General features: G+C 42.2%; 1 protein-coding gene across 1 annotated transcript; it reads right to left on the reverse strand.

The window, feature by feature from the left end:
* Positions 1–4,359: 4,359 nt before the first annotated feature.
* LOC101716020 (cytokine SCM-1 beta) lies at positions 4,360–8,145 on the reverse strand. The gene is made up of 3 exons (XM_004865252.3): positions 7,973–8,145; positions 5,498–5,612; positions 4,360–4,700 (listed from the first exon to the last, which is right to left on the reverse strand). Exons 1-3 carry the CDS (start codon positions 8,031–8,033, stop codon positions 4,544–4,546), a joined length of 333 nt encoding a protein of 110 aa, XP_004865309.1. The 5' UTR covers positions 8,034–8,145; the 3' UTR covers positions 4,360–4,543.
* Between the last annotated feature and the right edge of the window lie 9,746 nt (positions 8,146–17,891).

Consider the following 17,891-nt stretch of genomic DNA (forward strand, 5'->3'; position numbering starts at 1 on the left):
CTATATGACAACAGCAGGCTTGTGTACATTTTAACTGATAAATTATATCAAACATTTAAAGCAGAAAAAAAGAGAAACACTTCTCCCCTCATTTTAGGAAATCAACATTGTGCTAATCCTAAAACTGGACAAAGATAATAGAAGAAAAAAGTATGAACATAGATAGAAATTTGTTTAACAAAACAAACTATTATTAGAAGTCAGATCTGGCAAGATGTAGACAGTGGTTTTGTTATAGGGATGGCAGTGTTGCTTCAGCATTGGAAGATCCACCCCCAAAAGCCATCATTTTAACAGAGGAAAGCAAAAAGCCATATGATCCTATCATTAGTTGGAGAAAAAGTATTGGACTAAATTCTACAGCTGTTCATGGTAAAAGCTATCAGGAGACTAGAAGTAGAACAGAACCTTCTCAACAGATTAAAAACATGTACTCCATACTTCCAGCAAAAACGCCTTATGTGAGTGGAGAAGATACAATGCTTTCTCCCTAAGGTGGGGAACAAGAGCAGATATGCTTACTCTTTATCTGTCCATTAAACTTTGAAACATAGGCCCAAACCAAAACAGTCTGGCAATAAAATGACACAATTAGGATGGGATTGGCAAGGTAGAAGTAAAATCTTTACATGTAGATGAAATGATCATCTACACAGAAAATACTAAGAAATCTCTAGGAGCCCCTAGAACTTGTACTTGAATTTAGCAGGATTAGAAAACACAAGGTATATATAAAAATTCAGGTCTGTGTATACTTGCTATAAATGAAGAATTTGATATTGAAATTTGAAAGTTATGTAGGAGTACAAAGGACCTAGAAAATTAAAAAAAAGAAGAAAAGAAAACAGTGTTGGAAGACGTTTAGTACCTAATTTTAAGACTTTCTCTAAAGCTACAGTAATCAAGGCCGTGTTGGTGTAAGGAAAGACATATAGATCATTGGAATAAAACAGAGAATCTAGAAATAGAACCACACATATATGGTCCATTGAGTTTTGAAAGATTATGTAACATTAACATTTTATAGAATATAAACTCAGTTCAAGCCCAGCTCTTTTTTTATGTTTTATTTTGAAACAGGGTCTCACTAAGTCATGAAGTTGCCCAGGCTGGGCTCAAGCTCAGTCCTCCTGCCTCAGCCTCCTGGAGTGCGAGATCACAGGTGGGCACCACCATGTCCCCTCTGCGGCACTCTCTTTGATGAGAAAGCAGATATTTCTTTCCTTAACGCACGCTGCCACATTGCTCATATGATCTCTATTTCTGATTTTTATAAAAAATAATTTAAAGTATGTTCAATTTCTCCTACTATTTCATACAGGTGTGTATCTTTATTAAGGGCCCTACCTGCTGTAATAGATAAAAACCCGACTCTCAATGCCTTTGCACAATAAGGCTTTAGTTTTATTTATTTACGTGACCTTCTCATGTGGCTTTTGGTTGAAAGAAGTCATTTTTTTTTTTTTTTTTGGTACCTGGGATCGAACTCGGGTCCTTGTGCTTATGCAGCAGGTGGCGAAACCACTGAGCTAAATCCCCGGCCCCAGAAGAAGTCATTTTTAACAAAGGCTCTGAAGTTCCTAGGGGTGCTGGGGAGTTTTTCTCCCTCTTGTCAGCCAGAGGGGAAGCACATGGACGATTGTACGTGGATGATTCTTAGCAGCCCAAGCTAGAAACACTACACACTGCTTGTTCTCATAATGCAGTAGAAGTAGGCCCCAGGCCACAAGATGGGACAGAAATGCGCAGGTCTGCGCTCACAAGGAAGAGCAAACAAGTCTGGCAAGCAGCTTCTTATGGGGTCTCTACCTCAACTACCAAGTGAGACAGAAAACAAAGGCACAGAAAATGGTATTGTGGGGTGACACGAGCAGTAACAGATGGGAGCACAGAGGCTGAGTGGGAACATGAGGGTTGTCTGGTGTGGATGGAGGACGTCAGGAAGGTCTCCCAGAGGAGGGGAGCCCGAGCGGGGCCACTGGAACCTCAGTGGGAGTGGCTTTGAGGCCATCCTGACTTCCTGACAACAGTCAGGATCCTGTGCCTGTGAACTCTGCAGACGCTCAACACATACTCAGGACCTTGGACCAATCAGAAAAGGCTTGGTTGGTGGGTCTCGGGAACTGCACTAATACACATTCCTTGCTCTTCAATCCGACCTCCTTCTTCTAGAAGGGTGACTGATTTTGTTCCCACAGATCTGACCTCAGCTTGATGAATAAATAATGCAGATCATAAGGTAAATCCCATAAATGATAGTTTCTTTTACCCCAGTCTTGGCTCCCTGCAGCCAAGGAAATTAGTGAACAGAGTTGTTGGCCTGACGCATTTACACATGCACAGCCAGGCCATCCTGCCAGTCCTCCTGACTGCTGTGTTCCCTGACTGGGCAGGAAAAGGGACTACGGGGTGCACCATAGCAGGTCAAGTTCAAAGGTCACCATATCCAGCGGTTCTTCCTAAATGCTCGGACACACAGCGAGCGCCTGTCCTGGTGAGTGACACAATACCAGAAGGAAAGTGTCAGTTTAGATTTTCCCCAAAATGAAGAAGGACTTTTTTTCTGTTCATTGCTGCATCTCCTGGTTCTGGCACGTAGAAGGCCCGCAGTGCACATTTGCCAAATGAATGAATGACGCAGGAAACTATGTCACCCTGAGTAGTCTCTTCATGAGCCTTTCTGTATGTTTTGGTCTTAAGAGACCTGGCTTGTGAGAGAGGAAGGGGCGGGAGGTGCCTGTTGACAGCTTGAACTTGGGACTGTGCTTGCATAGGCTCAGGGCGGAGTCTACCCCTGGCCAACCAAGGGACTTAAGAAAGTCAGTGAACCTTTTTCATGCCTCAATGTTTTTTTCCAAAATTGCATCTGAATGTCATTAAATGAACTAACACTGTTAAGCGAGAAAGAGTTCTGGTTACATAATAGAAACTATTTGCTAACAAAAATTAAAGTGTTACAGAATGAGAAGTATGTGCTGCCCACTCCTCCCACACGTGGCATTATTATTATCTCATGTAGCCCCTAGGGTCAGGGAGGCACTTGGGAAGTACCCTGTACTCCTTCTTTATGACTTCCTTAACCATTACTCCTCACAGAGCATGAGTTCTAGTCTTACTCAGGGCTTGCTTTCTTTAAAACATCTCTGAAAGTTACTGTGACAAATGGCAGTGAGATGGGGTAGGTGGCCCCATCTTTGGCAAGGAGGCAACTTCTTTTTTCTTTTGGTACTGGGGATCAAACTCGGGTCCTTCCGCTTGCGAGGCAGACAGCGGAACCACTGAGCTAAATCCCCGGCCCAAGGAGGCAACTTTCGAATCGCACCCACTCTGGTTCCCTACCTATGTGAGCAGAAGCGAGGTGATTCTATTTGTTTTGTTTTTTTGGTACCCGGGATCGAACTCGGGTCCTTGTGCTTGCGCAGTAGGCGGTGAAACCACTGAGCTAAATCCCCAGCCCATAAGAGAGGTGATTCTAATGAGCTCTCCTTGGTCACCCTCCTTGGCTGTTGATATTGCTGAGCGTAGGCTGGGATTCCTCTGCCATTGAAACTATCAAGAGAAGGCCAGTTCTTACCACTCAGAGCCAGATGGAATAGGGGTTGCATCTTTAGCCACTTGGAGAGTAGAACTGTAAACATGAAGCAAATCAGCAATTTAATGAGAAAACAAGAGAGCAAGACTCTGGGGTGTTGAGTGACTGAATGAAAATTTAATTAAAAGTGTGCTGTAAATAGTGATTATATCAAGAAATATCCCACTTGATTGTGTCTGGAGGGTGTTAAAAGCTTTTTGACAGTAAAGCTTGACTTCCATGATAATTAGTATAGTGACAATTACAGAAACAATCATCAGGTGGTTGGATATTGCCTAATTCAAAAATCATTGATTTTTTATTTGAATATAGTTTCTTTTACACTAAAAGTCTAACTTCAACTAACTGAACAAGTAAAAGAAACAAGTCCTGTCCCTCCTCCTGCCCCTCAATAGATCAAAAGAAACAAAGAAGTAAGAGAATTATTTCCTAGAGATCAAACTTGAGTGAAGCCACTTTTTGAGTAATGGATCTTCCTAATAGGCAATGATAATTGCATGATTTTCTTCCTTATTCTATAACTAGCACTTTGTTATGAGGACAAGTTGAAAAGTTGATACAGATCTTGAGTCACCTTTAACTCAAGTTTAGAGAATCATTATAACCTAGAACTGAAGAGTGATAAGCGTAGTTTTCATCTCTGATCAACACTGGCCAGAATCTCACCCACCATGGATGCCACTGAAGAGAGACCCAGTTGGGTCAGGATTAGAGCATCAAGGATATATTACCATTCCCTATATAATGATTAGGGCTCAGAATCATTCTTAATAATAAATATTTATTAATTACAGCATCTAAATGAATATGAAAGACGATAAAGACAAAAATACAATAACTTCACTCATGCAGCACTTTCGTGAAAGGTGAAAACACCCTAATTAGTCCATGGCCCTGTGGGGGACATGAGCTAGGCAGCTGTGGAGGGCACAGGATGCTGGAGGGCCTCTATCAGGCCAGGGTCACCGCTGTGTGGGTGGTCTGCTGGGCTCCTGTAGGGCTGGTCTGCATCCTGGTGCTGGACCTGCTGTCTACGCTTTTGACTGCTGCTTTCACCCACTTGTCTTGTGGATCAGCACAGACTTTGAGGCCACGCCTGGTAATAAAGCTGCAATGCAAGGAAAACACATGGTGTTAGCCACATTCTCCAAGCCCGGGGTAAGGAGCTCAGATTCGACCACACACAAGGAGGCTTGCCCAGAAATTAGGCAGAGAAAGAATCCTTGAGAACTCACAGACCGTCCTTCTGCCATCATTTTAACACAGAGGAGGAAAGTCTCCAGGTAGATTCTGCTACTTTGTCCCCCACAATTTACAGACTCTTTTCACCACCAGTTCTGTCACGTGTTGTAACTAAACTGGACAATTAAGGCCATCTAGTTCAGCTATCCTACATATCCTATTCCTTTTCAAACCTAGGCAAACTTATTTTGGGATTCATTTCTTAGGGTAAAGCCTATAAATATGTATTGGGGGAGCTGCTACTCCTAAAAATGAGATCAGGAAGGAGAATGACCATTCCCTCCACAGCCACCTCCTGGCACTGCATGCTCTGCCCTCTACCTGGCTCCCACCCTCATTTGGCTCTGCAGGCAAATCCTGGCCTGGGCAGCCCTGCCTAAGCCCCCAGCTCTTAACTGGGCACCGTTTTCCTGCGGTTACCAGCCAGACTCTTCTGTTAGGCAAAGTCGCAAGAGAGGACTTATATTCTTGATCTGGAGGCTGAATTTTGGCAATAGTCATTATGTAGGAGGGCTGCATGGAGACAGGATGTATAGGGAGAAGCCAGAGGGCTGGAGGGTTTCTTTCCTCCAGGCCGACCCATCCGTCCTGAAGGGGGCAGCATTGCTCTCTCCTTTGTCCTCTGTTTCTCTACACCAAGCCCAGCCGTGGGGAGACACTCACATCACCGCCCTCATGGAGCCCTCCTTGATGGTGTAGGTCTTGATTCTGCTCACTGGCAGTCGCTGGGTTGTTAGACTCACACAGATACTCCTTTCTGGGACTTCACTGCCCACACCTGGTTACAGGAAACATGAATAAAAATGCAAGTTAACAATGACCAAGTTCAGGAGAACCATCACCTGTTAAATGACTATAAGAATGTTGGAGGAACATCAGCCACTGTTCCCTTTTGGGAGAGATGGTTCTTATTGGCATCCTCAGTCTCCTGTACATCATGCAGGCTTAGTCAGTGTTTGACCGATTTAAAATATTAGATCAAGTGCATAGCTTCAGGCACCTCGCCGTGGTGAGACAAAATAACAAGGCATTATCCGAGCTTGTATTTTCAAGACCTCCGCGATGGGGGGCCGATGCCCCCGTGGCACTCGTTCATTTCTGCAGCAACTGCTTATCCCGTGCCTGTTGTGCCCTTAACACCAAGGCTCTCATGAGGACGGACACGGGCCTTGCTGCCCTGGGCACGTCTTCTAGTGAGAGTCAGGGCAGCAAACGAGTGGAGGCCGGAGACAACTTCAAATAGCAAGAGTGTCACCCTCCGTGCTATAAATGAGAGAACGTGATGGAGAGTAATTTGGCCAAGGCAACATTCAATGGGGGAAGCAGCTCACTTCTGGCTGAATAAATCAAGTCTTCTCATTTTAATGGTAAAATGTGAAGTATATAAAGGGAGGGTTTCCTGGAGTGCTCATCCTCAAAGGAAGGGGCCAAGGGAAATTAAGCTGTGAAGTTGAGAGAACCATGTTACATTGCAGAAGGGAAAAGTGCTTGAGGGAGTTAATAATATTAAGGGTTTGGCAAAATCTAATCCAACTTTCCAAGCACTGATCTTCTCCTTAGCTTCAGACGCTGGCAATGATGACCCAGTTTGGTCTGTAATGTTGCTGTATCAGAGGGCATTTTTAAAAGCAAGTGGCCAAACAGAAGTTGCTCCCCAACACTGCCTCTCTCCCTTGCTCCTTTCCGCTGCCCTCACTGTCAGTCTGCACCTTCTTCACCCTCTGCCTTTGCCAGTTCATTTTCCTGTTGAGCAGGCTCTGGACTCCCTGGAAGGGAGCGCTGGCCTCTTTTCTCCTTCTCTCACTGCTTAAGAAACAGCGCTTCTCTGACTACCTAACACGGACCCCACCCCAGGCGCCCGCCTGTACCCCAAACCCAGTGCTCATCCTGCGAGTCTGGGAGTCTGTGCCCTCAGAACTTTGCCTTGGCACCGGGGGCAGAGCTGAGTGGAAGCAAAGATTGTTGCACCCCGGTGTCTCCTAAGAAGCTGAGGTCCACTGGGGTTTATAAAGCTCCTTCCTGGAGCAAACCTGAGCCCTGGACGCCAGTGGCCGCAGTTCTCAGAGGCTTGCGAAGCAGCACTGTGCCCGCCCCGCCCAGATCTGGGTCTGCGCCTGGCCGCTCAGCAGAGACCCAGCCAGGCCCTAACGCCTGCCCAGCTGCGCCGTCCTAAACTCCTACACTTCCTCGCTTCATCAGCATCCTTTACTTCGCCCAATCACAGAGTTCCAGACTTTGCCACTTCACACTCCGACCCTCTCGGGATCCGCTCAAGTCACGGTGCTGTTGCCTCAATCTGCGCAGTGACTGCAGCCCGCGGGAAAAGCGATCCTTAAGAAAACTCCGCTGAAGGCTCGGGGCGGGCTCAGCGGATCTGGATCTCACCAGGGTGTGGCGAGCAGAGGAGCAGAGTCATTCGACTGTGGGGAAGGTGTTGCTCTGTCTGTTAACAGCTGTTACTATGCGATCTCTTACAAATTCAAGAACTCCATCATGAGCTGTGACATTCACGGCAGTAATAACAGACTCCCGCACTTCCTTGAAGGTACTATTGATTCTGGATATGAAAGTATGCTCTTCCAGTCATTTTTCATTTGAGTTTTAAATAGAAAACATTGATTTGCTTCAGGACATACATCCTCTAACTCATTCCCGTATTGTGGTGGAACTTTCAAAGATTTTCAGAATTTATCACAATCAGCATTAAACGAGCAAAACCCACAAATGCATTTATCATCGTCACCACCACCCTATCACTAACAATGATTTTAAAAAGTTACTATTTGTAAGATTTGATGTGATTAAATAATCCATAAATCCATAAATCAGAAAATGTATTTCATTTTAATCCTGGTAGCGTTTTAATATTGATTTTATAGATGAATAAGCATAGGCCCCGAACGCTAGGAAATGTACCCCAAAGCACCCAATCAGGAAGCGCTGAGCGGATGCTGACCCGGTTCTCTGTCCGGGAGTCCACCCAGCCCGGCGTCACACTGCCATTCCCAGTGCGCACTTGGGGCTCCCAGGCTCACCTTGGGGTGCAGTTTCCTGCAGCCAAACTGAGCGAACCCCAAGCCCGAGAGCCACCTGCCTCGCACCCCTGCTGCTGGTCTCGGAAACAGCGCCTCGACTTACCTCCCACGAGGCAGGCGGTGAGGCAGCAGGAGCCCAGCACGGCCAGGAGCAGAAGTCTCATGGCTGAGGTCCTGCTGCGCTCTGAAGGCCGCAGTGATCAGGGCCTCCTGGCCGCGCTCTTTTATTCCTGCAGGGTCAGCGCGCTTCCTGTGGAGAGAGGGGGCTTCCGGGTGGGTGTAGAAGAAGGGCGGAAAGTCTTCGCAAGACTCATGCTCTTTTCTTGAACAAAAAGTTCCTATGCCCTGCTCGTGCTAAGCCCGCGCTTTGTGGCCTTCTCCTTCCTCTTCCGTGGTGAATGTGTGAATGATACTAAGTCTGTGCATGAAGCAAACGTGGTTGTCTCATCTCCAGCCCCCAGAGGCAGACCTTCCACTGCAGATGCGCCCACAGCCCTGTCAGTACCGCGGCCCTGCCTGGGGACAGTGGAAAGGACGTGAGGCTTGGGGGTCACCAAGGTCCGTCCCACCTGCCTCCTATGTATATTTAAAGTGCTATCAAAAAGTTGTCTTACACCAACTTCATTTTTAAAAAAAGAGAGAAAATTCTCTATAACCTTGCCATTCTGACAATTTTCATTTTTAATGCTCTTCCAGATTTATCTGCTCATATACTTATATTATTATGATCATTACAAATAATGTTTTAACATCAATTTAAATATCCATGTTTCTTCAGTGTTCATCTTTCCACTTTGAGGAAATATATTCACATAAATATTAAACTATCTCATTATGGTAATATACATCATATTTGTAAGGTCAATTTTCATGACTATGTACTGAATTACACCCCTCTAATAATCAGGAGTACTGGTTAAAATCATATAATATCTCTGTAATTCCTGTGTTTGCTATACAATTTTACCAAAATGTAGTTTCAATTTGCAGTTCCCCAGCAGGATTTCAGTATATCAGTTGCAACCTTCCTGGAACTCATTTTTTTGTTTTTATTACACATAAATATCAATAAAATATATTTATTGGATATATGTGTAGTTAAAGGATTTGCCATTACTACTACAAATATGTAAATAAATTCCTTTTTCCATGGTAATTACAGAGATTTTTCATTAATGACATTTAAATTTCTAACCAGGCTTCACTCTAAACTTTAGAATGGGTTTTATGGGCCAGGGATACAGCTTAGTGGTGCTGGGCCTGCCTGAGCTGGATCCCTGGTACTGGAAAAAAAAAAAAGAATGGGTTTTAAATTATTTCCACCTCTACAGCATTGGGTTTTTTTTTTTTTTTTTGGTACCGGGGATTGAACTTGGGTCCTTCTGCTTGCAAGGCAGGCAGCAGAACCACTGAGCTAAATCCCCAGCTCCTATAGCATTGAGTTTTAACCTGTAACTATGTCTTCCATTCGAACTGCTACTTCTCTTTAACATGGAATAATACTCTCTCTTCAATCCAATTTCCAAATCTGATGGAGATGTGGGAGTTGTCTTACACTTGCTGAAGAGTTGGACTCTGATACACTGGTGGGAATGGAAATTAGCATAGCCAATGTGGAGGACAACATAGAATTTTCTCAAAAACCCCTAAAAAATAGAGCTACTATATGATCCAGCTATCCTAGTACTGGGTATATCTCCAAAGGAAAGAAAATCAGTGTGCTAAAGAAAATTTAGAGATTTGTTGGACTTTTATAAATTGAGTACAATCTTTTCATCAAACTACCTGTTACAATAAAGAATGACTTTATAAAACTATCTGCAAAAATATTAAAGGTTGCACCAATATAAAAAAGTATGTCAATACATCCATTATGTTTTCCAGTTAACATAGGAATTACCAGATAAATACTGTTAAACTTTTGTTCAGTAACAAGAGTTTATTTATATGGGCAGTATGATTTATTGTTTATTTTTTTAACCAAATACCTCCTCAGTAATTTATAATGGCTTTGCAGTAATGTGTATCAAATAAGCACTGGAAAACGGATTGTCTCTAGGATGATATGCATGTTTCAAGTGGTATTGAAAGTCGCCTTGATGGATATGTAATAATAAACATATCTGTTATTAATATGCTAATGACTCTGCTCATTTAATGAGAAATAAAAGTAATTTATGGATGGATACTTTAAAAAAAATAAAAGGGATACTAGCGTGTCCAGGTTTATTGCACCACTATTCACAACAGACAAGATGTGAAACTAATCTGTGTCATCAGTGGATGAAATAAAAAAATGTGATGTATGTACACAATAGAACACTATTCAATCATAACAAGTAGAATATCCTGTCTTTTGCAACAACATGGTTGAAACAGTAGGGTATTATGTAAAGTGGAATAAGCCAGGCAAACAGAGACAAATGCCACATGTTCTCACTCGGATGTGGAATATAAAAAAGTAGATCTCAGGGCTGAGGATGTAGCTCAGTGGTGCTGTGCTTTCCCAGCAAGTGAAAGGTCCTGAGTTCGATTCCTGGTACCAGAAAAAAAAAAAAGTGACTCTCCAGAAGGACAGAAGAAAATGGTATTTACCAGGGGCTGAGTCAGGCAGGGAGAAAGCCAGAGGGCAACATTAGTCAAAGGATAACAAACTTCAGTTAGAAGGAAGAATAAGCTCAAGAGATCTGTTGTACAAAGATAGCTATATGAACAACATATTGAATTCTTGAAAAATGCTAAGAACTGTGAGGCATATTCATTAGCTAAATATAGTCTTTCTACAAATGCCATACACATATACTTCAAAACATTATGTTGTACATGATAAATATAATTTTGTCCATCAATTTAAATAACAAATAAAAGAAATGGTAAAAAGAAACAAAGTGAAGAGATTATGGCTTTGACTTCTTAGACTTTCAATTAAGTAGACAATTTGACTAAATGCTGAATTTTTATTTAGCATATTGAAAGGAAATTTCCTAAACTCTCAGTGTGACTTCTTCACTTTCAGTTTGTCAGCACAAAGAAGATTGTATTAAATTAAAACTAGTGCACATAGGTATTCTGAGGTTTGAAACTACATTTCAACCTTAATAGAGTTCCTGATTTTAAGCACTTGATTAAATGGCTCCGCATCATGGCATCTCCTATTTTAGTATATGTGCTGCCGAAGTGAGCAAATCATGGCATCTCCTATAAGCCCTGTCAATTCCTAGTTTACACCTCTAGAGCGTGGAGAAATCAGATCGCTGGATTATTCCTCTCTGTAGTTTTCTCCCACTCGTTCTAGGTTGATCCAGGGGAGCATATAAAGTACAGGTGATCCCTTCCCGGTGCTTGAAAATCAGCCTCCTTCCTGAGTTCTCTTTGTTTTAGGCCAAAGCTTCCAACTTTTCATCCGTCCCTCTGAGATATTTACTACCTAGGGGTGGAATTGTATTCTTTGGTAACATTTTATTATTGAGAAACCTTACTTACTCCCATGGAGGAGTAAGGACAGCATGAGAATAGGAAATAGGGAAACGTAATCTAAATCTGTGTCTCAAGCAAAGAGTAGATAAAGTTTACCATGTCCTGCCGTAGCTGGATATTCATGATTAATTTAGTTATTCTCCTAAAGTTCAACTTTTTTGTATATCCTTTTACTGGTACATTTTAGATATACAATATAATGACATTCATCATTGGAAATTTGCACCTTTACAATCTCTCTTGGTTCTTATTTTTCCCCCTTCCCCTGCCCTCCCTTCAACCTCTCCATCCCTCCCTATTTACACTTTGTTTCCTTTTTTTCATTTTCTCATATTAATTCCATTCCCTTCTTTCCTTTCCCCCACCCATCCCACTTCCCCTTCCCCCTTGCCCCTTTTCTTCCTATTTCACATTATCTATTATACCTTTTAGTGCTTATTTACACTTTCAGCTTCTCACACTAGAGAAACTATTTGGTGTTTACACATGTGTGTCCTATTTATTTCACTTAAGAGGATCACCTCAATGTGCATCCATTTAGCAATAAATGTCTCTAATTTCTCATTTTTGATGGCTGAGTAGTACTCCATTTTATTAAAAAAACACATTTTCTCAATCCAGTCTCCAGTCGATGGGCATTTGGGCTGTTTCCAAGTTTTAGCTATCACAAACTGTGCTGCTATGAACATGGGTGCACATACATCACTGTGGTATGATTCTTTTAATTCTTTGGGGAAGATACCCAGCAGGGGAATAGCAGGGTCAAATGGGACTTCCAGTCCTACTTCTTTGAGGTATCTCCATACTGATTTCCACAGTGTTTGCACCAGTCTACACTCTCACCAGCAGTGGAGCAGGGGTTCTCTTTCCCCACAGCCCCGCCAGCATTTGTTATTGGTTGATTTCATGATAGCAGCCATTCTTTCTGGAGTGAGGTGGAATTGCAGCATTGTTTTCATTTGCATCTCTCCAATGACCAGTGATGTTGAACATTTTTTCATGTTTATTTGCTATTTCTACTTCTTTGTCTGAGAAATGTCTGTTCATTTCAGATGCCCGTTTTCAGGTTCGGTCTTTAAATTTGGGAGGTCTGATTTTTTTAAGTTCTTTATAGATTCGAGATAGTAGACCTTTGTCTGAGGGACCGCCAGTGAAGATTTTTTCCCACATTGTGGGTTGTCTCTTCACACTGCTGGTGATTTCCCTTGCTGTGCAGAAGCTTTTTAGTAAGAAGAGATCCCACTTGTTGATTGTTTGTGCTAGTTCATGAGCAACTGAGGTTGTGTTCATAAAATCTTTTCCTAAAGCTCAATTTTTTAAAAGAATAAATATGAAAGAAAGATTACTGTGATTATTATTTTCCCTGAGACATGCCTAAATATAGTATGTCTTAACAATGTAGTACGTTAGTTTTTTCCCCTAAATTAAAAGCTCTGCTGTGTTTTTTTCTGGTAGAGTGTTATTATTGTAAAGAAATTTAGACACCACAGGAAAGTGTTTTTTTAAGTGACATTCACCTAAATCCTGTTCCCCAGTGCTAACCACTATTCGTGCTCATCTCTGAGTGAATGCGCTGAGCATCTTCATGCCGTGATTTTCTCCAGTGGCCCATGGCTGTGGGCATAGTGTACAATGCACGTCGCGAAGCTTTGCGCTAATGACCAACGGACATCAACTCGTTTCATCCTTATAACAACATAAAATTAAGTAAATTATTATTTACATTTGGTAGGTGAGAAAGCTGAGGGTTGAAAAGGTCGAGATTGAGGGACTCACTCACACTCACACTCACAAAGCTTAGTGAAGTATAGTGAAGATCTGAGCCTAGGACTGCAGACCCCAAGGCTAAGCTATAAGCAGTGCCCTGTACTGAGATAAGCTCTGCACATGCCTAATCCCCTACGGATGGATCCTCAAGGCCTTTCTTTTTGTCAACCTGAGCCACACAGCATCGAGCATATGCATTTCTTTGAACTTTTTCTTCTTATCTGTACATCTTTTCAGTGTAATTTCTAACAGGAAGTTTGCTCAGAGTGTCTGTGTCCTCCACTCATGTGACTCTCTCAAAAAGGGTTGAAAATGTTGTGCGAAGGTGAAGCTGGCTGGCTGTATATAATGCATGGAGTTGCAGTTTACAGTAGGCCAAATAGGAACCATTTTAACACTCCCTCCAATAAGAAATAAAAGCAGCTGTTTTCCCAAATTTTTACCAATATTTGGTTTCACCAATCATTTTACCTACTGCCAATTTATGGGTGATAAGTTATAAGATGTATCTCATTGTTGTTCAATTTTATAAGCTTTGGTTACAAGTAAAGCTAATAATTTTGAAAATGTATTATGAATTCCATGTTTGTCGTAATGTTTGTTCCTTTCTTCTTCTTTTTGATAACTATTTTTCTATTAAATTTCCAACAGCAGCAATGCTAGTAATACATAAAAGTGAAGGTCCTAGGTATAAGCATGTCAGTGCAATTCTGACTTTCATCATCAGGAGATACGAACATATTCTGCAAACAGGAAGTGTCAGGCTTGGTGTCTGGTAGTCCTGGGTTCAAATCTTCACTCTACCTTCATTTTCTATCACTCTATCTTTAAGCTTTGTGCATGTGAGTCCCTTAATCTCTTAACCTCGTCAAGCCTTAGCTTTCTCATCTACCAAGTGTAGATAATAATTCTGCTTAATTTCTTATATTGTTTTAAGAACAAAATAGGTCGATGTTCATTAGTAATTAGCACAAAGCCTTACACATTGCATCTGTACACTATGCTCATTTTCCTCAAGAAAGTCTGTTCTAACAGAGAACTTCGACCTTAAAAACACAGATGAAATCTTTTCATTTTCTTGTTTCTTGCCTAAGATCTAGACTAGAGAATTCTGTAAAACAGGAAAGGATCCTGCGTCTCTGACATCTGGGGGAAGATTCCCATCAAATCACTAATGAATAGAAGACTGCTTACCTACTCAAGGCCCTTTTCCTGTTAGTGAGTAGGTGACTCATCACAAAGGACATTGCTGAAAAGGGAGGACAAGAAACTCTCTGCCACGGACACCAGGAGAAGTTCTACCATGACCTAGCTTCTTGGAATCAGCCAGTCAGCTTTCAGCGACTCTGTCCTCACGCATTTATATTGGGGACAACACTTGTCAACCTCATGGAAAGCGAGAGCTCATAATATTGTGTCTGCACAGTACTCGGTAGTGAGATAATACAGGAGCACATCAGTTTGCAACCATGCTCTTTCGCTTTTACCGTGTAAAGTAGACCACAGACTGTGTCAGATAGACAACGATGCAATTGAGGAAATGAAGGTAAGAAAATTGGGTTGTTTGTGGATTTATTTTTATCTTCAAGTTCAGAATAACTAAAAAGCAAAGGAGAGAGAGAGACAGAGAGAGAGTGAGGAGAGGGAGGAGAGAGGAAGGAAATGGGAGAAAAGAGAAGAAATAAGATCTGCTAAGAATTGAGCAAGTGGCCGGGTGTGGTGGTGCCCATAATCCCAGCACTCAGGAGGCTGAGGCAGGAGGACTCTGGGAGTTTGAGGTCAGATTGGGCTACAAAATGAGTTCAAGGCCAGCCTGAAATGCATAGTGAACCCTGTCTTAAAAAGACCAAAAAAAAAAATTAAGCAAGTAGCTCATGGAACATGTGTTCGATACTGTCTTAGACACAGTAAAAAATAATAAGGCATGACTCACGCTCTGGTGAGTGAGATACATATACATATATATCCTATAGTAACACAGACTATGAATGTTATATTAATATATGTCACGAATGTATAATATTTATATGCATATATGTTCACTGTAATGTGACAAGTGCCACTGTAGCTTCACTGATTACTTGAAATGCAGCACCGAATCTGTGAGATTTTGGGATGATGAGGCGTAGACTTGCTCTTGGGCATCGACACTGGGGTCTGGTTAATACTTGGATAATAGATTGTCACCTTGTGGAGCAGAGAAGGAACCTAAGGGAGGACGTGGGGAAGCTAAGGACATGGGGAAGGGTGGATCAGTCGGCGTTTCCCAGGAGTTTTATATCACAGTCCAGTCCTGCAAGTGGGCTAGGTTCATTTCTAAGGAACCTGGGACACATCCTATGTTATGAAGTCATGGTACACCTCACCATGTAACTGGGTCTGGGAAGTCTTGCAGAAAGATTTGGTTAACTCAACATCGCCCTGGAACAAGGGAGATCAGAAATATTTTGATGGTGAGCTCAACACAGGCGGAGACAGCTTGATGCTTGGTAGAAATCCAATTGGATTATACATTTTTCAGTGGAATTCTCAGCCTGAGATTTTGTGGTACTTTTCTCCATGATTATCATTCTGCTTTTCCTTTTTTTGTCCCCAACACTAGGTAAAGTGTATTTGTCTTTCTTGTCTCATAGTTTAGAAAAAAAGTCTAGTTTTACTGTCTAAACAGTTACAGCAGCAACTGAAACTGTTTAGTTCCAGAAAGTGATATTAATAAGTGATTTGAACATTTATACTTTGATTTCTTTTTACTTTTACACACGATACTGTGCAAAGACAATTAATTTTTTCACCAAAAAAAAAAAGAATCAAGAGCCATATAGACGAAAAATGAAATAACAATTTTGTTGTCATAGACTTTGACTAACAAGAGTCAAATCTGTAAAATTATTTTTAATGACTTGAGTCACTGGATTTGTTTAAATGAAGTGATGATATCTGTATCTGATAGATGTTATCTACAATAAACTCATACTAATATGAGCAGAAGTTTCAGCCTCCCATTTTTTTTTTTTTTGGTACCAGGGATTGAACTCGGGACCTTGTGTTTGCGCAGCGGGTGGCGAAACCACTGAGCTAAATCCCTGGCTGAGCCTTTCATTTTTGCAAATAAAGTTTTATTAGAACCCTGCAAGTCCATTAGCTTACCGATCAACTATGGCTGCTTGTACACTACAACAGCAAAAAATTTCTGCCACCTCATTCATAACAGGAAAAGTTTGTTGATTTTTGTTATGTTCAATAGGATATCAACTATGTGAAATATGCAAAGAGAAGAAACAGACTTAAATAAATATACCAAACAGTTACAACTAAGAACTCCCTTAGGAAGTACCCAAGTTCATGGTGAGGCTGGAGGAGGGAAGGGAAAATCCAGTCAAAGCTAGCTTCTCACATCGTGCATTAGCTGATTTAGTGACTTATTCCCTGTGAGTGGAAGTATAACATATTAATATGAAGGTGCTTTCTTATCTGGTAAGTGCATAGTTACCTTGGTTTTTTGATAAAGGGTCCACAGTCACTAACAAAGAACTCAAAGAAATTTCTAAAAAGGTTTGTGGTTATCAAAATGTTCAAAACTGGCCAGGGATTTAGCTCAGTGGTTTTGCTGCTTGCCTTGAAAGCACAAGGACCTGAGTTCAATCCCCAGTACCAAAAAAACCCCCCAAAACAAAAAAAACCCCAAAATGTTTAAAACTATTGCTCTGCATCGTGTAGGTATGTATTACTCAGGGCCAGGAACGCACAGGATCAAGCGGAAATGCTGTGTGTTGACCACTACAGAGAAGCTGCTTAAAATAGCCTTGGTCACATTGTTCACATCAGTGGAGAATTGGAACACGTGATGGAATCAAGGTAATCTACACTTCATGGAAGGTTAGGTTGGGAAGAGCAAAGGCACCTAGCAATTGATGTCAATCCAACCACTTTGTCCAGACATTAATTTTGTAAGTAGAGGAATATTTTTCTCACAGGACTTCCACTTGTGCCATGAAGTCTACCTTAAACATGAAATGCTCTGTGGTGCATGATTGAAAGCATTTCCCGATTCCCTAAACCTGGTATCAGTGAGACTCAAGCCGTCTGACAAGGGAAGATGCAGCAGTCAGCACCTGACACTGACATTCGTGGGCGGGAGAAGTCCGAGGAGCCAGTTCTGGAGAAGCCACGTACTGCACGGGGACCCCGACCTGCGCAACCGGATCAGCCAGACCCTGGCCTGGCTCAGACCACTTGAGGAGAACCGCAGTCATCCCTGCTCACAGCTCCCGGATCAGGGACAGAACGCACAGCTCGTCTCTGTCATAGGAGGGACTCAGTAGATGCAGTGACTGTACTCACAGACAGACCCTGCCACCAGCAGACCTAAACCCGCAGCCAAGTTGGGGACAAAGGAGCAACACATAGTTTTCGTCAGATGACTTTTTATTTTTACGAATAATTTCTGATGTTTTGGGAGCCAGCCAGGCCTATGGCTCTCTGCTTCCCCTCTCCTGGCTTCCCGTGCATATCTGCAACACCCAGAGGGTGAGGCAGAGGCAGGCAGGGCACTGCACACCTGTGACCTCTACCTGGAAGACCTTCCTGTCCTCCCAGTGAGGAGATCAGTCACAGACAAGACCGCCTGACTGCAGAACAACGAGGGCACAGAGAAGTGGGGACCACCCACTTTCAGGTGGACTAAAATGACTTTAAAAATTTTAAAATATTTATGGGAAAATTTTCAGTGTGTTTCTTCCTAGTAGAACAGAGTGGAAAACCATGTAAATCTTTGATGG

This window comes from Heterocephalus glaber, unplaced genomic scaffold (assembly GCF_053883595.1).
Source record: "Heterocephalus glaber isolate CG9 unplaced genomic scaffold, H.glaber_assembly_v1.0 deba00000738, whole genome shotgun sequence".
Taxonomy (NCBI): domain Eukaryota; kingdom Metazoa; phylum Chordata; class Mammalia; order Rodentia; family Bathyergidae; genus Heterocephalus; species Heterocephalus glaber.